This window comes from Oryctolagus cuniculus, chromosome X (genome assembly GCF_964237555.1).
Source record: "Oryctolagus cuniculus chromosome X, mOryCun1.1, whole genome shotgun sequence".
Lineage (NCBI taxonomy): Eukaryota > Metazoa > Chordata > Mammalia > Lagomorpha > Leporidae > Oryctolagus > Oryctolagus cuniculus.
In genome coordinates, this window is record NC_091453.1 from 29630868 (window position 1) to 29646621 (window position 15754).

Sequence of the window (15754 nt, forward strand, 5' to 3'; positions counted from 1 at the left end):
GAGGGTGGGGAGATGGACGAGGTACCTGCCCTCCATTGGTTGTTGACATGATTCTGGTCGTGCCTCCACACTGCTTCACATACCACAGGAACCAGAGAGCAGAGACCTCATGGGTCTCTGCAGTGACACACAGATTCACAAAGAGAGTGGCAAGCTTCTTCGCAGATCTGCACAGGAATAAGCAAGAGTAAAATGGGCAAATACAGGATAGCTTCCTCTTCTCTAGACACTATTAAAATTATATATTTTCTTGGCTACGTTAGCACAATTTGGCAAGTCATGAAAAAATGTCAGTAGAATCTGATATTATGAAACACAACATCAGAGATTTGGGGGATATAAGCTTAATTTTTCCCCTTAAACAAAACACCTTACTCAGAATCAGTTTCTAGCCTTTATTCTTGCTGTCCTGATTTCTCCTGACTCATCTGCTGCTTTTCCACTGAGTCCCATCTCAGTGAAAGTCACCACCATCCACTAGATGGCTAAAGTCAACACTCTAGAAATCAAGCTCAATTCCTCTCTTTACATCATTCTCTCCACATCCCATCCATCAGGAAGTCCTGTTGCCGCTTACCACCTCACTCCAACTTCATCACCAGTAATTTAGCTTCATCTCTTGCCAGCAGTGTTGCAATTCCAGACGTGTGTCACTTAATAACAGGACACATTCTGAGAAACGCATTGTTAGGCAATTTCATTGTTGTGTGAACATCATAGAGAGTACTTACATAAATGCAGATGGTGTAGCCTACTTCACACCTAGGCTATGTAGTATAGACATTAGCATATAAGTGCTCCTTCATTGACCAAAATGTCACTATGTGGAACATTATGTAGAACTCTCCAGATTGGTTTTTCTGCCTTCTCTTGTCCTCAACTGGTATCTCCACCACCCTCAAGATCGGATGTTTTTACCCTCCTTCCTACCATGTTGTTCTTTCTCAAGTGTAAATTAAGTCACATCATATTCTCAATCTGTGTGTGTGTGGGGTGTGTGTGTGTGTGTGTGTGTGTGTGTGTGTGTGTTTCAGCTCCCATCTGCTGGTTGACTCCCCACCCAAATCCCCACAATGGCTGGGACTGGGCTAGACTGAAGCTGAGAACTGGGAACTCAATCCAGGTCTCCCAGGTGGGTGGCAGGAATTGAATTACTTGGGTTATCACTGCTTCCTCCTAGGGTCTGCATTATCAGGAAGCTGGACTCAGGAGCTGAAGCCAGAAGTCAAACCAAGATGGTCTAATGTGGGACACAGAAGTCTTAACTGATGGGCTGGCGCCATGGCTCACTTGGTTAATCCTCTGCCTACGGCGCTGGCATCCCATATGAGCGCCAGGTTCTAGTCCTGGTTGCTCCTCTTCCAGTCCAGCTCTCTGCTGTGGCCGGGGAAGGCAGTGGAGGATGGCTCAAATGCTTGGGCTCCTGCACCCGTGTGGGAGACCAGGAGGAGGCTCCTGGCTCCTGGCTTGGATGGGCATAGCTCCGGGCATAGCTCCGGCCATAGCGGCCATTTGGAGGGTAAACCAACGGAAGAAAGACCTTTCTCTCTGTCTCTCTCTCTCTGTCAAATAAAAAAATAAATAAAATAAAGCCTGACTTAATTAAAGTTTCCCAATGTTCTGTCCTAGTAAAATTATTTATTAAAAAAAAAGAAGTCCTAACTAATGTCTTAATTTGTAGACCAAACACCCACCCTGTAATTCTCTTGCTTAAAACCCTCTAATAACATCCTTTCCAGACCAGAATAAGATTCAGATCTTTGACCATGGCCTCCAGAGCCCAAAAGGATCCAGCCCATGCCTATCTTCTCTATCCATCCTGTCCCCTTACAACTTATTCTAATGTTTCATCAGAATGAAAACTACTCTTATTCATTTATGAAAATCAGTGCTGGTTTCCATATTCCCAGCACCCTGGTATTCTGTAACTTTGTCATTATCCAGTATTTTAGAACTCTTTTCACCCTCTAAAATTACCTTGATTATTAGTTTATTATTTTTATTGATGTCTCCCCCAGTAGAACATCAATGTATGAAAATTGAGACCTTATCTTTCCTACATACTGTCATGTTCTTTAACCAAATAGTGTCTGGCACATAGAAAGCACTCAATAATTACTTGTTGGGTGATTAAATGAATGATTGATAATATACATCAAGCAAACATTATTTTTTAAACATCTATAATGTGCAAAGGTTATGCAAGCTACTATATAAAACACGAAATTAGTAACACTTTTTTATTCAGTTATTCTACTGCCTAATTGAAGACAAGCTCAAAGGATAGATGAGGGAAAAGTGATTCATAGAAAATAGAGGGGTGAACATTTGTCAGGTAAATGGCTAGAGTTTATAGCCTATCAGAAGACACAACTGAAAGTGAGCCATCTCATGCAACTCCAAGGACTCAGCACACCCAAAAATCCACCAGTGGTAATGTAAACATGGGATATCTTTAAAAAGGACAAATCTCTATTTTCACTTTGACATAAAGTTTGCATTTTGTTAATCAGGTTATATCTGATGCAGAATTTTCTACCTGGTGGTGCTGACAATGGATAGTGGTGGTGCTGACAAGGTCTGTAAGCTTATCTTGTTGAATTGTTGTAACAATCCTATAAAATAGCCATTATTTTCTCTAGTTCACAAGTCAGAAAACTACATCTCTGAAAGTTGAGTAATACTTTGGTACACAATTCACTAAATGGTACAATTTCAAATCAAATCACACTTGACTCAACACTCAAGCTTTTGATACCTCAAAATGTTTTCTAACCATTTAGCCAGCAACCTTGAAAGTACAATCACCAAGGGGCATCTCTCTATTGTAGTATATCTTGATCCTAGAAGTTTGTAGAATTGTACCTATCACACATACCAGAAAGTGGCAATGTTTGCAGTCACAACAGTGCCTGACAGCACTTTTGTGATAGTCCCCACCATCATGGCCTGCAAAATAGTGTCATATATATATATATATATATATATATATATATGCTGAAATAACTTCCAGTTCATCTTGTGAGATTCCTGCTGATAACTGAAGGGAAGGAAATTACTAATGCATGCCGTCCTTGCAGAGGCAATTTGTGGTATTTATGTAAAGCAAATATCCAAACATCAGTTTAAAATGCTTCTATAAATGGACAACATCATTTGCTGTTTCCTGACATCCTATTTAGTTTATTTCTTATTTTATAGGTGAATTCAGGTGCATAAGGTCAAGAGTGTAATAAATAGAAAAAACTTAATGTTGGCCCAGTTAGACAGCCAATATTAAACATAAAAATATTGCAGATTCCAGTTGTTCTTGTTGCCCATTTCTTGGGAAAGAAACAATCTTGTTTTGGAAGTGAAGGCAGATGCGAAAGTACAATAGTCCCCCCCCTTATCCACAGGGAATGCCTGTGGATGCCTGAAATTGCAGATGGTATTGAGCCCCATAGCTACCACATGTCCTCCTAGACATACACACCCGTAATAAACTTCTGTTCCTCAACAAGGTACAGGAGGAGACCAGTAACAATAACTAAGACTAAAATATAGCAGTTCTAACAATAGACTGTAATAGAAGTTAGCTGAATGTGTTTCTTCTCTCTTGAAAGAGTCAAGACAAATATTAATGTTTTCATACGGCAGTTGAGAGTAGGTAGCTGAAACCGGGAAAGCAAAACCAGGGGAAATGGAGGATTACTGTAATTCTCTCTGAAGGGCCAGCTCATTCTGATTCTTCTTTTTGATTTACTCTGGGATATTCAGTAAGAAAACAAATAAGAGGAACAATATTTGGGGGATGGAAGTGCAAAGAATCTAGTGTAATGCTTTTTGTATTTTTTGCCCTGTTGACTTTTAAAAAGATAAATGTTACAACATGTTTCTACATGAAAAATATATACACATTATATAAAATGTGAAAAATTCATAAACTAAAAAGATGAGGGAACGAATACCTTCCATATTTCTGCCCTCCCAAAGGATAAACACCAGTATCATTTTGATGCATTGCTTCTAAGTATAGGTTTTCAAAAACAATGTATTTGCATGGCTGTTATGATATGGAAAGTGGAATTTCTGCCTCTGAGGAACACTTTATAAGTGACCATAACTGAAACAGTGATCAAAATTATTCTTTGGGGGGTTGGTGCCATGACTCACTTGGTTAATCCTCCACCTGCGGTACTGGCATCCCATAAGGGTGCCAGGTTCTAGTCTCGGTTGCTCCTCTTCCAGTCCAGCTCTCTGCTGTAGCCCTGGGAAGCAGTGGAGGATGGCCCAAGTGATTGGGCCCTGCACCCGCATAGGAGACCCGGAAGAAGCACCTGGCTTCAGATCGGTGCAAGGCCAGACATGGCAGCCATTTGGGGGGCCGAACCAATGGAAAGAAGACCTTTCTCTCTCTCTCTCTCTCTCTCTCTCTCTCTCACTGTCTATAACTCTGTCAAATTAAAAAAAAATAGCCTTTGAGGTTATGATAATGCTTTAGTCTGAATAACAGTAGATTGGATACTTTGGGGATTACTTTCTTTAAAACCAGAAATCACCCTGAGTGCATCTTGCTTAGGAGGCGTTAGAAAATTATTTTGTGTTTCTACCCTCCTAGTATCTCAGAACACTCTGTTCTGTCATACAGCAACCTAGAGTATTCACCAAGCAGAGGACCAGGCCGAAGTCTATGATCTCAAAGAAATATCAGTGGTCCTGTCTTCAAGGAGGGTAAACCTCTCTGAGGAGAAAACACTTAGCTGAATTTACCATAACAGAAGTTATAAAGCAAATTCAGATGATTGTATACTCACTACATTTTGAAAATCTAGAAAGTATATAATTTAAAAATATTGCAACTTTATTACAATTAAAGTACATTACATTACAAACCATATTCTCTGGCAGATGTCCTAAATAGCACTCTGGCCTCAGAATCAGCCCTAAAGGCATTTGGATCTGGCTGAAAAGCCCATGAGAGTATTTCAGGCATGGAAAGCCAAGACACTCTGGCAAAAAGATCTCTGTGAGTGAGATCCCAGTGGAAAGAACAGGTCTTCAAAGAAGGAGGTACCTTTCTCTGAAGGGAGGAGAGAACCTCCACTTTGACTATGACCTTGTCTAAACAAGATAAGAGTCGGAGAACTCAGAGGGCTTCCATAGCCTTGGAAACTCATGACTGGAGCATAGGGAGATTACTTATGCCATAGACAGGAGTGTCAATTTGTAAAGTCAACAACAGGAGTCACTGTGCACTTACTCCTCATGTAGGATCTCTGTCCTTAATGTGCTGTACATTGAGATGTAATGCTATAACGAGTACTCAAACAATATATTTCACTTTGTGTTTCTATGGAGGTGCAAACTGTTGAAATCTTTATTTAATGCATACTAAACTGATCTTCTGTAAAAAAAAAAAAGAAAGAAAGAAATTATCAATTCCCAACTTGACTCTCACTGGGATTAAACATGACAATAGGTCTGATCTGATTTCATCATCATTTAAAAAAATCATCTATTATTTTTCACTTTATGTTTCTGTGTGGGAGCAAACTGTTGAAATCCTTACTTAATGTATACTAAGCTGATCTTCTGTATATTAATATAATTGAAAACGAATCTTGATGTGAATGGAAGGGGAGAGGGAGTGGGAAAGGGGAGGGTTGTGGGTGGGAGGAACGGTATGGGGGGGAAGCCATTGTAATCCATAAGTCGTACTTTGGAAATTTATATTCATTAAATAAAAGTTAAAAAAAAAACCAAACCATATTCTCGTAAGAAGTGTTAAATAGCACTAGATAATTGTTAAAAGTATATAACAGGGGCCGGCGCTGTGGCGCAGCGGGTTAACGCCTGGGCCTGAAGCACCAGCATCCCATACGGACGCCAGTTCAAGACCTGGCTGCTCCACTTCCAATCCAGCTCTCTGCTATGGCCTGGGAAAGCAGTAGAAGATGGCCCAAGTCCTTGGGTCCCTGCACCTGCATGGGAGACCTGGAAGGAGCTCCCGGCTCCTGGCTTTGGGTCAGCTCAGCTCCAGCCATTGTGGCCAATTAGGGAGTGAACCATTGGATGGAAGACCTCTCTCTCTGCCTCTCCTCTCTCTGTGTAACTCTGACTTTCAAGTAAATAAATAAATCTTTTAAAAATAAATAAATAAAAGGATATAACAAAAAAATTGATTTCATGACATCAAAATATGTTGCTATTCCAGAATTAGTTGCTTTCAAAGTTGAAGACTCAGGAGAAGTACAAAGTTTTTTTTACAGAATGTACAGCAATAACAATGATGACAACAACAGCAATAATAAATCCATTATGATATTCACTTTCCATGGAATGTTCTGTAACCAGGAAATATGGTATCTGATGAAGGCTTTTTAAATGATGCTATGTCTTAAAATTCTTAAAATAAATATTGACATTTGATATTAAATGTTAAAAACATTTTCTTGGTTGCCTATTGCTTTTGCAGATAGATACAGTTTCATATTTTAGAAATTAGATTATAAATCACACTGTACACACTCTATCACAGCCTGTTTTTCCATGCATTTAAATATGATTTTTCAAGTCATTAAATACTTCTATACAACATGATTTTTAAAACTCTAGAGCCTTCTAACTTTTCAGTGTCTCATAATTAATCTACCAATCTTCTATTATTGGATATTTAGGGTTTCCTCTCTAAAAAAATAATTTAAAAATAATTCTTTGAAACTTCCTCTCTCACTCTCTCTCCTTCCTTCCCTTCTTCCATCTGTATGCCCCTTACCCCTGTTCTCTCTCCTTTAAGCTAAATTCTAAGCCGAATTTCTGTATTAAGAAATATGTACATTTCAGGTCTTTTGATGTCAACCACATCTTAGAGTCAGATATTCCTAAAAACTTGTTTTTAGTTTTGGGTGTGAGCATCCTAGCTTCCTTCTCCAGTGCCTAGAGAATGAAGACATCAGCCCCAGCCCTAACTGCATTCCCAGCTAATGCTGTTTAACATGCAAAAACAGTCTCCTTGAACTTGGCTTCCATTTCTCATACTTTGTTTACTGCATATTCACCATGTCTTGAACTGGAACCTCCACAGTCCTTTCCATTTCCCCTGTTGTCAAAGAGTAGTGAGGCCTTTCCATGCCAGCTGTCTATATCCTCCACAATTTATACATAATTCCCAGTTCTGCCAACAAGAATTTATTTGAGAAACAGAGACAGATACAGACAGGACACACACACACACACACATACATGGGGTTGGCAGGGAGAAATATATATATATATACATACATAGAGAGAGAGAGAGAGAGAGAGAGAGAGAGAGAGAGATTCCATCTATGAGTTCACTCCCAAAATGTCCACAATGGCTGGGGCTGGGCAGAGGCCAAGACCAAAGCTGAATCAGAAACTCAATTCATGTCTCCCACATGGGTAGTGTGGAGCCAAGTACTTGGCATTATATAATGCCTCCCAGGGTGTGTATTAGCAGGAGATTGGAATCAGGAGTAGACCCAGGACTCAAATCCAGGTGCTACATCTGATATGGCATGTGGCCATCTCAAGCAGCACCTTAACCATTATGCCAAATACCCACCCATGCCCTGAAAAATTTAATATCTGAATCAGGAATACTTGCTTGCAAAAGTACATGTTTTGCACTTAAGGAGAGCAGTAGGTCCAGTCACACATGTTTCTCCCACCGTTGTATATTATTAAAAGGACTTCCCTGATGTACATGCTAAAGAACCATCTGTACACTTGAGCACCAGTGAGGTCTATAAAAGTATATCTATATCAACAGCTTGATGAATAAGATCTTTAAGCTGGTTGTCTTCAAGCTTTTCTAAGTAAAGGAGGTGACACATCCTGAGGACTTTATAGGTCACATCACCTTTGTGATGCAAAACTACTCCAAAGAAGTAAGTTGGACATATCAATATTTTTAGAGGAGCATCCAGTTCCAATACTGTTCACTCCATTTGACTAGTACTGCCCACTCCATTTGACTAGTACTGTAGTTTTAGACACCAAGCAGCTGCTGGTCCCATACCCGCTATATCGTATCACTAAACCTGAAAGATGGTCACAAAAATGCCTGTGTCTTATGTCAAGTCTTACTCAGTCCAGCAGATCTTGTCCAGCAGTTCCTTCATTGTCATGTGGTCCCACTCTTCAGCAAGGGGTGCCTTCCAAGGGGCATCACTGGGAATCTATATTTAGATGAGGTTTAGAAAGGGAAATACACATTTCCATTTAAAATAAATATTCAAATAGTATTAAACTCTAACTTAAGAAGAATATAAGTTTTTCAAATTCCCCCAATAATGACTTTCATTTTATGATAAATGCTGTGTGTATAGCTTTCCTATGATAGATGTCTGTACCATTCAATCCATACTTACCTTATGATGTCACTTCCTGCACATTAAATGAAGGTACATTGTAACTGAAGTATTTCCAAATATGGATTACAGCATCTCCCCTTATCTTCAGGAAGCACATTTCAAGGACCCCAGTAAATGCCTGAAATCTTGGGTAGTACTGAACCTTAAATAAACTATATTCTCCCTTTCCATACATAAATAAAGTTTACCTTACAAATTAGGCACAGTAAAAGATCCACAACAATAACTAATAATAAGATAGAATAACTATAACAATGTACTTTAATAAGAGTTATTTAAAACTCATGAACCTTTTACTTCTGGAATTTTCCATTTAATATTTCAGACTGTTGTTGACAGCCGGTAACAAATAGGCAAGAGCAAAACTGTGGATAAGGAGGGATTACTGTACTAAGCTACTAACTTACAGAGCACATTCATAAATTCAACTCTTTAACAATGTTCAGACAGCTGCAGCAAATCACATCTAAATTGGAGTTTTCAGTTAAGCTTCGTATGTGTTTACTTACAGGCTGCAAGTTTGAGCACGATGGGGAATCAAAGACACAAAAGTCTTACTTTGCTATGTCCTGAGGATTTTCTAAATTAGAAACATCATCTCTGGAAGGCTGAGTGATACATGATCTTCTGCCTCCTCCTCAGTAGTACACAAAGCAGTCTGTTTGACATCTCACTCTTTTAGAGGTTAAAAGCAAGTTTGTTCCTTCAATTCACAAATCTTCACTGGATGTTACTATGTTACACTGTGCTAAGTAAGCGTTGGTTACTTACACTGCACCTTCTTTCTTCTAAGGATTAAATTTACTATGAAAAATACAAATGAAGTCAACGAAGCTTTACCTCTTGCCCCATTTCATCCATTATTCTCCAAAGGTTGTTATGATCCAGGTAAGTGATTGGATTCCACACTGCTGGGAATGGGCCCCTGAAAGGGTATGACTTGCCCTGTGAGATACAAGATATTTTGAAAATGAAGCATTTGTTATGATGTAAAAGTAGCCAAATCTAATAAGCCAGTACAATGCTGCAAACAGAATCATCTTTTGTTATCAATACGTGATGGACGCTCAAGGCTTTTAGCTCCTTGTGTTCTTAGAATCATTAACTTTTCAGCATAGAGGTTTCCTACAAATATCTCTGTTAACTAAGTAAGTTCTGCGACACACTAAGCACAATAAAGAGGTTTCTCTCTGAAGCTGGAACGTTTACCATATAAGATTTAATTACCAGTACAGAAACAGAGTTACCAAAAGTAATCTCATTTGCCAATGATAGTTGCAGATAACTATCTCACAATTAGGAGCCACTGTGTGTCTAGAGAGTTAGCAAATTACAACTATAAACATTATACAGACAGCCCTTCACATCCATGAGTTCTGCATCCATGAACTCAATCAATTGCTGATTGAAAATATATATTTTTTAAATTGCACCTGTAATGAGCATGCAGATTTTTTTTCCTGGCATTATTCCATAAACAACACAGTATAACAACTATTTACATGGCATTTATATTGTATTAGATACTGAAGTGATCTACAGAGAATTTGAAGCACACGGGAGTAGGAATACATATGCTCTATGCAAATACTATCTAGTTTTATACAAGGAACTTGAGCATCCATAATATTGGTACCATGGGGTACCAATTCCCTGAGATACCAGGGGTGAAAAACCAACCACAGAAATGCAGCCATCTGCAGGAAGAGTCACAAAACAGGGCCCAGAGGGCTTCCCAAAGGTGTCAGATGAGTTAGGTCCACACAAGATTTCTCAGAGATCAGCACAAAGATGAGACAAGTTCAGGCCTGTCATCTGGACATGTTTATACCACCTGGTTCCTCCCACAGAGGCACCTTGACACAGAGATAAAGGGAAAAGATCTATGCAAGGATTAAGAATCAGCCTATAGATCATCTCTGGGAGACTTAGCTTGTTGAAGGCAGTTTGGATCAATTTGAAAACCTGAGTCAGAAGTCAGATTGTGTATTCTGACAGCATAAATCAACAAAATCAGAATAACTTAAGGCTGTCAGCTAACCAAAAGCTCATAATTAGTCTGTGACATTCAGCAAAATTTCATCTTGTAATGATTTGGTAGGCAGAAAAACTAGAGTTGTGAAGTGAGAAGAGATTTTGTGTTCCTTTTTGTATTCATTCTATGGCTGTGTTGATCATCTCTCTCCAACAGGGCCCTAGGAGTCTCAGGGAAGAGTTGAGCCACAGGCTTACTTTTCTTCTTAGTCAAGATTCTCTGGAGGAACAGAACCGGCTTTATTTTAAGGAATTAGTTCGTGTGATTGAGAGAGTTGGGGAACCCAAACTCTGCAGGGTAGACCGGAAACCCAGGGATGTATTACGCTTCCAATCTAAAGTCTGTCTGCCGGCACAGTTCCCTCTTCTGGGGGCCAGCGCTGTAGCATAGTGGGCTAACCCTCTGCCTGTGGTGCTGGTATCCCATATGGGTGCCAGTTCGAGTCTCGGCTGCTCCACTTCTGATCCAGGTCTCTGCTACTTACTACCTGGGAAAGCAGTAGAAGATGACCCAAATACTTGGGCCCCTGCACCTGCATGGGAGACACCGAAGAAGCTCCAAGCTTCAGATCAGTCCAGCTCCAGCCATTGCAGCCTTTTAGGGAATGAACCAGTGAATGGAAAACACCTCTCTCTGTCTCTCCCTCTGTCTGTCTGTAACTCTGCCTCTCAAATAGATAATAAAAATAAAATCTTTTTAAAAATCCCCTCTTTTGCTGAGGACTGCAGTCTTTCACTTGAAGTCTTCAACGGCCAAAGCCCTCTTAATTCTTAGAAAGGAAGTGTGTTCAGAATTCTAAAATAAAAGAATGAGAGGTGACCATCACGAAAGGCCTTGTGTGAGTAAATGGAAACCAAATAACATGTGAAGAGCACCATACTGCTGAAGAAGAAAACATTTCACTCTTATGTACTCACACATAGTCCTCGCTGGCTCATGTCAAAACAGGTAATGGCTTAGGTTAGCTAAATTCATAAAAGCCAGTATTCTAAGATTATGGAAAGCTTCTGATAAACACAGGAAAAAGCTATTGTTAGACTCATAAAAAAAGCTCAAATCTTCAAGATTCAGGGAATAAGCAGGCTAGGGAGGAGATGCCCAAGTTTATAAGATTACACAACCAATGTATTGAGGCTCAGATTTGGCTGTGATAGAAGCAGTCCAGTGATTGTTACTGTTTTGAACATTGTCCAGGGAGGCCTGTCTTTCTGAGAAAATTATAAAACATCAGAATAATTTCCCAGTTCAGGATATGCCCAAATTACAAAGACTAAACACTTACGGCATTTTATTTTATTTTCACAACATCCCTGTGAAGTAGGCCAAGATGTCCTTTCTTTTATAGGTAAAGAAAACAAAGCTTGGATGAGTTTAAAAAATTAGCCATCTCACAGCTCATGAGTGGAAGCTACTGGAAGTTCAACTGAATTTATAGTAGATGTCAAAGTTAGAATGTGTGTGTGTGTGTGTGTGTGCGCGCGCGCGTGCGAGCACTGGTGTGTGAAAGAGGGACAGAGAACAGCAATTGTCAGGAGGCATTCAATAGCCAATAGATATATACTAGAGACTAATATCAAAATCTCTGTGATATAAATTAAGTTGGTGTCAGTAGCAAACACCGTGAGAAGGGCAGCACCACAGGGATTTTGGGAACTGAGAACAAGGTGCATCATCGTCCTCTGGGCTTCCAGGAAAGGACAATGAAGTCCAAACCTGTCCCCCCAAGTTCTTTATGGGACATGACAGAGCAGGTGAGCATTTCTGCAGGGGTAACACAGGGCTGAAAGGCATGGAGCCCCACTGGTGGGGAAAAGGCACAGGCCCTCAGCCAATGATTGATGGAAAAGTCACCCACACAACTCATGCATGTGTGCACATGTGTGGATATGTATGTTTCATCAGTTGTAGAAATTCTAGATGACAAAGAAAACTATAAAGAATAACCATTCAGAGGCCGGCGTGTGGCTCACTAGGCTAATCCTCCGCCTTGCGGCGCCGGCACCCCGGGTTCTAGTCCCGGTCAGGGCGCCAGATTCTGTCCCAGTTGCCCCTCTTCCAGGCCAGCTCTCTGCTGTGGCCAGGGAAGGCAGTGGAGGATGGCCCAAGTGCTTGGGCCCTGCACCCCATGGGAGACCAGGAGAAGCACCTGGCTCCTGCCATCGGATCAGCGCAGTGCGCCAGCCGCGGCAGCCATTGGAGGGTGAACCAACGGCAAAAGGAAAACCTTTCTCTCTGTCTCTCTCTCTCACTGTCCACTCTGCCTGTCAAAAAAAGAAAAAAAAAAGAATAACCATTCAGGCCAGCGCCATGGCTCAATAGGCTAATCCTCCGCCTTGTGGCGCCAGCACACAGGATTCTTGTCCCGGTTGGGGCACCAGATTCTGTCCCGGTTGCCCCTCTTCCAGGCCAGCTCTCTGCTGTGGCCCAGGAGTGCAGTGGAGGATGGTCCAAGTGCTTGGGCCCTGCACCCCATGGGAGACAAGGAGAAGCACCTGGCTCCCGGCTTCGGATCAGCGCGGTACGCCGGCCGCAGCGTGTTGGCCTTGGTGGCCATTGGAGGGTGAACCAATGGTAAAGGAAGACCTTTCTCTCTGTTTCTCTCTCTCTCACTGTCCACTCTGCCTGTCAAAAATAATAATAATAAAAAAGAATAACCATTCATCATTCCACCAAGCAAAAGTCCATCTTGATGGGGCAGGCATTTGGCACAGCTATTAAGACACTGATTGGGATGCCCATATTCTTACTGGAGTGCCTGAGCTCAAGTCCCAGCTCTGCTTCCTATCCAGCTTCCTGCTAATGCACACCCTGGAAGGCAGCAAGTGATGGCTCAAGTGCTTGGGCCCCTGTCACCCATATGGGAAATCCAGATGGAGTTCACAGCTTCTGGCTTTGCTCTGGCTCAGCCCCAGATGTTGTAGGAATTTGGGGACTGAACCAGTAGATGGTGCATCTCTCTCTCTCTCTCTCTCTCTCTCTCTGACTCTCTCTCCTCCCTACCCACTCTGCCACTTTGCCTTTCAAATAAATACATAAATGAATAGATTTTTTAAAAATACAGATTTATTGACCATTAGAGTAGAAAATGACTTCAGCTGTCATCTGGGTCCAGCCGGCAACCATCTAATGTTATAGGGAACAAAACTTCCTGCCTGGCCAGATGCCCTGAGATGACATCCAGCTCATTAGACAAGGTCCCTTCTCAGAAAAGTAATATTCAATGTGTGCTCTGGATATAGGTGAGTGACTCCTTCAGAGAGAGAAAGGAGAGGAAGGAATTTTTAAAATCACATGCCATTTTGGATTCCGGTTGCATTGAGTTCAAAGTATTCACCCTAATCTGTGACACAGGCATTGCTGATGGGCTATCTCAGGCTAGCAAGTGCTAGATCACCCTAAGGAAAGAGATCCACAGTTCTCAGAATCCACAGTGGGCTGATCCTGTTTTTCCCAGCAAAAGGCCTCGTTTTCTTCAGTACATGAACTTTCGGAGCCTCCCACGTCATCTCCTTTGGCCATCAACAAGGGCCAGAGATCTTCCAGGATAGCATTTCTTCCTCTCAGATGCAATCTCTTTGTGGCCATATCTGTCTGGTTTAACTACTGCCTGGAATGGCTTTTCAGGGAGTTCAGCATAGTTCACTGACTCATTTTATTCCTTTCTCTACACTTGCCCCCTGCCCATTCATTTTACTGCCAGAGAATAATTCTTGCATCTGTAATACTACAAATTGCCTGAAATCAGTTACTTAGACCAAAAAAAAAAAAAAAAAAACTACCTCTTTTCTCCCATCTCATAATCAAGCATCAAAACTGCCAGTTCTACATTCAGTATCTACTTAAAATCCAGCTACACCTCACCTCCTTGACTATTACCTCCTTGACTGAAGGCCCCATCAGCTCTGACTTCCTAAATTCTTTCCCTGCTTCCACTATTGGCCCCCAAAGTTGCCCAGCAGGCAGAGAGAGCTTTGTAAGATATACTGCCTAACATGTCATTCCCTTAACCAAATGTCTCTAATGGTTTTTCATCATGCTTGTGGGTAATTCGAAGTCCTTACCATGGTCAAGAGGTTTATTTTTTTATTTTAGTTTATTTTTTGACAGGCAGAATGGACAGTGAGAGAGAGACAGAGAGAAAGGTCTTCCTTTGTCGTTGGTTCACCCTCCAATGGCCGCCGCGGACGGCGCACTGCGGTGATCCGAAGCCAGGAGCCAGGTGCTTCTCCTGGTCTCCCATGGGGTGCAGGGCCCAAGGACTTGGGCCATCCTCCACTGCACTCCCTGGCCACAGCAGAGAGCTGGCCTGGAAGAGGGGCAACCGGGATAGAATCTGGCACCCCGACCGGGACTAGAACCCAGTGTGCCGGCGCCGCTAGGCGGAGGATTAGCCTGTTGAGCTGCAGCGCCAGCCAAGAAGGTTCAAATAATTTCCTCTCCCCTTCTCCTACTTTTTCCCTTTGTTCATATCACAATGACCTCCTTGTTCTTTAGACACACATGCTCATCACTGCCTCAGTGCCTTTGCACCTGTCCTTCATTCCTTATTTCGGGAATACTATTCTGCCTGATATTCACAGGAAAAGTCCCTCATTTCATTCAAAATTCATTCCAATGTTACTTTCTTAAAGATTTTGTTCTTTCAATCTTTATCATTCTTTATAGCAACTGAAACCATGTGATCTATTTATTCATATATATGTCTAATGCCTCTCCCCTCTGGAATTCTCACAAAGGTAGAAGTTTTGTCCTTTTCACTAGTGTAATCCCAGTACCTACAACAGTATTCATTTAATGAATATTTGAGGAATAAATAAATAAATATCTGATACTTTGTTCCTCTGAAGCCATCTAGAGGTCAGAGGCGACTGGTAACAAACTAACTATGCTCACATAAGCAGAAGCATATACTATGTGTCATTTTGTGGCTAACATTTCACTCAACCTAATGACTTCAAGGTTCATCCACCGTATTTCACCATGAGTCAGAATTCCATTCTTTTCTGACTAAATAGCATTCCACTGCATGGATAGACTATATTTTGTTTAAACACTCATCAGTTGGTGGGCACTTGAGCTGCTTCCACTTTTTGGCCATTCTGAATTATTTTACAGATGAAGAGGGTGAGGCTTAAGAGAAATAACTTCCCCCAGATCACACAGCTAATAAATGGGGTTCAAATTCAGGGGCTGCTTCAGGTCAACCAGTTCCCCAGCTCATGCTGCTTCTCATGCAGCAGGAGAGTCAAGATCGCGGGGAAACTCCAGGCAACAGCAGGCACCACGGAGGCCCAATTCAACCCCATCTATTCTGTTGGCTTCAGTGTAAGTGAAGATCCCT

At 41.4% G+C, this 15754-nt stretch overlaps 1 protein-coding gene across 1 annotated transcript in view; it reads right to left on the bottom strand.

Annotated features, from left to right (window-relative positions):
- Positions 1–15754, bottom strand: part of MAOB (monoamine oxidase B) — a 116735-nt gene that overhangs the window by 28509 nt on the left and 72472 nt on the right. Inside the window, exons 4-6 of the mRNA XM_002719872.5 lie at positions 9219–9323; positions 8092–8183; positions 26–167 (exon numbers count right to left, since the gene is read on the bottom strand). Coding sequence (XP_002719918.2) covers positions 26–167; positions 8092–8183; positions 9219–9323 — 339 coding nt within the window. The remainder of the gene's footprint in view (positions 1–25; positions 168–8091; positions 8184–9218; positions 9324–15754) is intronic.